Genomic DNA, 3,561 nt, shown 5'->3' on the forward strand with positions numbered 1-3,561 from the left:
AGGAGATTGAGCCCATAAGACCTAAGCCCAGACCCAGGCAAAATGGCTGGTAAGAGCGTTTTCTCGTCCTTGTTGCCAACCTGCAATCACCGTCGTCATCGCCTCTAGCGGCAAGCCCCGCCAACCAAACATGAGCATTGCAGTCGAGACCAGCCCGTCTCTGGTTTCGCTGCCTCCCTTCCAAGCTGGCAACTACTGCACGCCGCTCATTGCTCGACCAAGACTAGAAATCAGGAGTCCAGGAATCCCAGGAATCCTAAGCCAGTGCGAACCTCCTCGACAACCCGATACACTGACCCGGATCCACCAAGTTGGCCTCCCTAACGCACCTCGTCTGCCTCCCTCGAATGCTGACGCTCAACCTTGATCTGACAACAAGTCAGATCGCACCAAAACCAGAGATGGAACTCCTCCTCCTTTGATCTGTACCTGCACCAGCACGCACCTCCAGCATCCTGTGGTACCACGCCCCACCACAAGAAGCCTTGCCGTCGCTATGTCAGCCTGCGCCTTCAGTTTAAACTTCCGACGCCGCCGCACTCTGCTAAACCCTAGGGTTTATGATATATTTGTTTACTATGTTGCTTCTACAGCTGTACCGTACAGAATTGAAATATTAACTTAGAGTTTAGGGAGATATCTATCGAAACTTTAAAAAATAGAGATATCAGAAATATTGGGAATATTCTGAAAGATAATTTTTATTTTATTTTTTATTTTTAAGATTCAATCTATTAGATTTACATATAATTATATATAAATGTCAACTTCATACATCCAAAAAGATACTCTAAGTGGTTGAAAAGATGTTCACTAGTCTACGAAAATACAATAATCAGACGAAGACATATGAAGCAACACCAGATGGGGTACTTCGTTCGCTATGTGCCTAAATTGATAGAGTCAAAACTTAAAGCAACTGAAGCAGCATCAGATGGGGCCATCCATATTCGTCTCAAGGGGATTTCTCCTCATCCTTCTCCTCAAAGGGGATTACTCCTCACTCAGATTTTCCTTGAGATAATTTTTTCTCACCAAGATTTGCCTTTAGAGAATTACTTCTCACTTAGATTCGCCTTGAGAGGATTTCTCCTCACCCAGATTCGCCGTGAGGAGATTTCGCCTCACCCAAATCCGCCTTCAGGAGATTTCGCCTCGAGGCATTTTTCTCAAATAGGTAACACTACCTCTCTAGGTCATTTCCTGACTAGAAACCAATATTAAAATTTTACACCCCACCACATAACCTCCATGTTTCATAGTGTATGTTTCTCTATGAATAATTGAATAAATTTTTTTTTTCTCCTATCAAATTTTACAGATATTTCTTTATTTTGTCAGGATATATCTCAAATACCTAATATATAGAAAATATTTGACGATATCGGAGAAATTTCACAAAAACAGTGGAATTAAAATTAGATATTTTCTCTCTATGATATATCAGTCACTCTAAAAAGAAATATACCGATAGAAATATCAGACATTTCACAGATATTTCAATCTTTCACTGTCCGTCAATCGTGGGGATTAATTTGTAGTTCAAATACCAAGTCATACACTCATACTCATTATTTAACAGAGATGAAGAATTCAAGGATGCAACGGCTTAAAGTAAGTGGAAGCTAGTTGGAACAATGCCATCAGTTTGGTGATGTTCATCATTCATATTATATAAATCAGCATCTTTCATAATACAATTAAATATAGATACAGTTCTTCATTTTCAGTTTAGTATACAAGAAAAACAGGTACAAGTTTGGAACAAATACACAAGGATCCAAATTAAATGCGGTATTTGTTTGATCAGAGAGGAAAACAAATCAAGAATTTGGGTTTTGAGTGATATCAACTAGTTCAGACTTTGTCTTCAGGATCACCATAACTGTTCGTAACATTGTTTCCTCCTCTTCTTCTACATAAGAAAACCATAGCAAGCCACATAAAACCCTTCACAACTCTAACCATTCCAATAGTTACAGTGACATAATACAACCACCAACCAACAAAGTCAGCCATCCCTATATTCATTGACAAGTCTTTCTTAGCCACAGTCACAACCACCAAAGACTCAATCTCATCCCTCAACCTCCACCACCACAGCCAACCAAAGCTCGCCGCCATCACCCCCCTCTCCACCCACCTCTCCTCCCTAGCTCCCCCAAAAACCGTGTCATCCACCACCGGCTTCACCACGACCCTACACCAATGGAGCATGGTCTCATGCAAGCCCAAGAAAAACACTACTCTGCTCAACAAATTACATTTGTCAAGACTGCTGAGACTCGAGCCATCGATCCCTGTAGCTATGCTCTCCTCGATCCCCAAACCGACGCAGACTTGTAATGTGCATAGGAAAATCCACGCAGTGTACAAACGGGGACGGAAAATGGGAGATGGAGGCTGGGCTATAATGGTAACTTTACCTGTTAGGCCGTGGATAAGCGCGGCAATGCTGACAATGGACACAAGGATGTAGAGAAGAGAAGGGGTTGAGTATAGGAATAGAGAGGAGCAGAAATCACAAAAATAGGTAGAGGACCCTAAAGGAGAAGGAGGACTATCAGTAGTACTCAAGGTTAAGAGATAGTAGTAATTGGCAGAAGAAAGCCTAGATAGGAGGAGAAAAGAGAGGGGAAGCAATAAGCTTAGAAGGGTTATTGTGAGAATGTGGAAAGGCTGTTTCAGAAAGCTAGAATTCAGGAGGTTCATAGCCTTTTGTTGCCCACCCATTTTTGTTGTAAAGCAAAAGCTAACTTTTCTTACACAATAAGGTACAGATAATATGAGAGGCTAGCTATATATGTGACTAAATAAGAATATAGAGTGGTCATCACGTCCATATTCTGTAGTCGTTGACATATAGACATGGTCTAATTGCCTGCATGAACTAATTTATTCTGTTTCCAAACAAGGTTGTTAGTCTTGTTACATTGTCAAGTTGCCAAGTTGAGCTCATGTAACTAGCAAGGATTGGTTGACCTTAAAATTAAAGTACTACTTTTGGGGGTACAAAGAGAGCTGTTGTAAGATAATCTTGAACTCAGGTTATGGTCAAATCATAGGGTTGGAAACAGTAGAATGTTTCAATTCCTCACCACTTCATCATCCTTAACCGACAATACAGTTTTTTTTTTTTCCCTCTCTTTTGATAAGAAAAGGAGCAAACACCTCAACGATAAATTTTTAGGCGGTCCATTTGAAAAAATCAAAATTAAAAGAAAAGAGGATGTTAGAAGATAAATCATTAAATCATTGTTTCTGTTGTGAATCTCTGTAGGAAAATGTTACCCCAAATTAGCTAAAGCATCAACAGTAAATGTATACATATGCATGAAGTTTCACATTATCAAATGAGCATGCCTAGAAATGCAGAATGCCTGCAACATGCCTTTGAGGATGTAAAGAGATTGTGGTTGGAATACTTTCACAATTATATTAATTCAATGACTGATTACATCCTTATATACAAGTAGTATCCCTATTCTTGTCCAGCACGTCTACTTAAAATAGGAAACAAATCCTCTGCCTTACAATACCATGCACGTAAAATCCCTACAT

The 3,561-nt window shown here is 40.0% G+C and overlaps 1 protein-coding gene across 1 annotated transcript; it reads right to left on the reverse strand.

The window, feature by feature from the left end:
- Nucleotides 1–1,682: 1,682 nt before the first annotated feature.
- LOC133707363 (uncharacterized) lies at nt 1,683–3,346 on the reverse strand. The gene has a single exon (XM_062132919.1). The coding sequence runs from the start codon at nt 2,731–2,733 to the stop codon at nt 1,858–1,860; it is 876 nt and encodes a 291-aa protein (XP_061988903.1). The 5' UTR covers nt 2,734–3,346; the 3' UTR covers nt 1,683–1,857.
- Nucleotides 3,347–3,561: the final 215 nt, after the last annotated feature.

The sequence above is a fragment of the Rosa rugosa genome, chromosome 4, assembly GCF_958449725.1.
Source record: "Rosa rugosa chromosome 4, drRosRugo1.1, whole genome shotgun sequence".
Taxonomy (NCBI): domain Eukaryota; kingdom Viridiplantae; phylum Streptophyta; class Magnoliopsida; order Rosales; family Rosaceae; genus Rosa; species Rosa rugosa.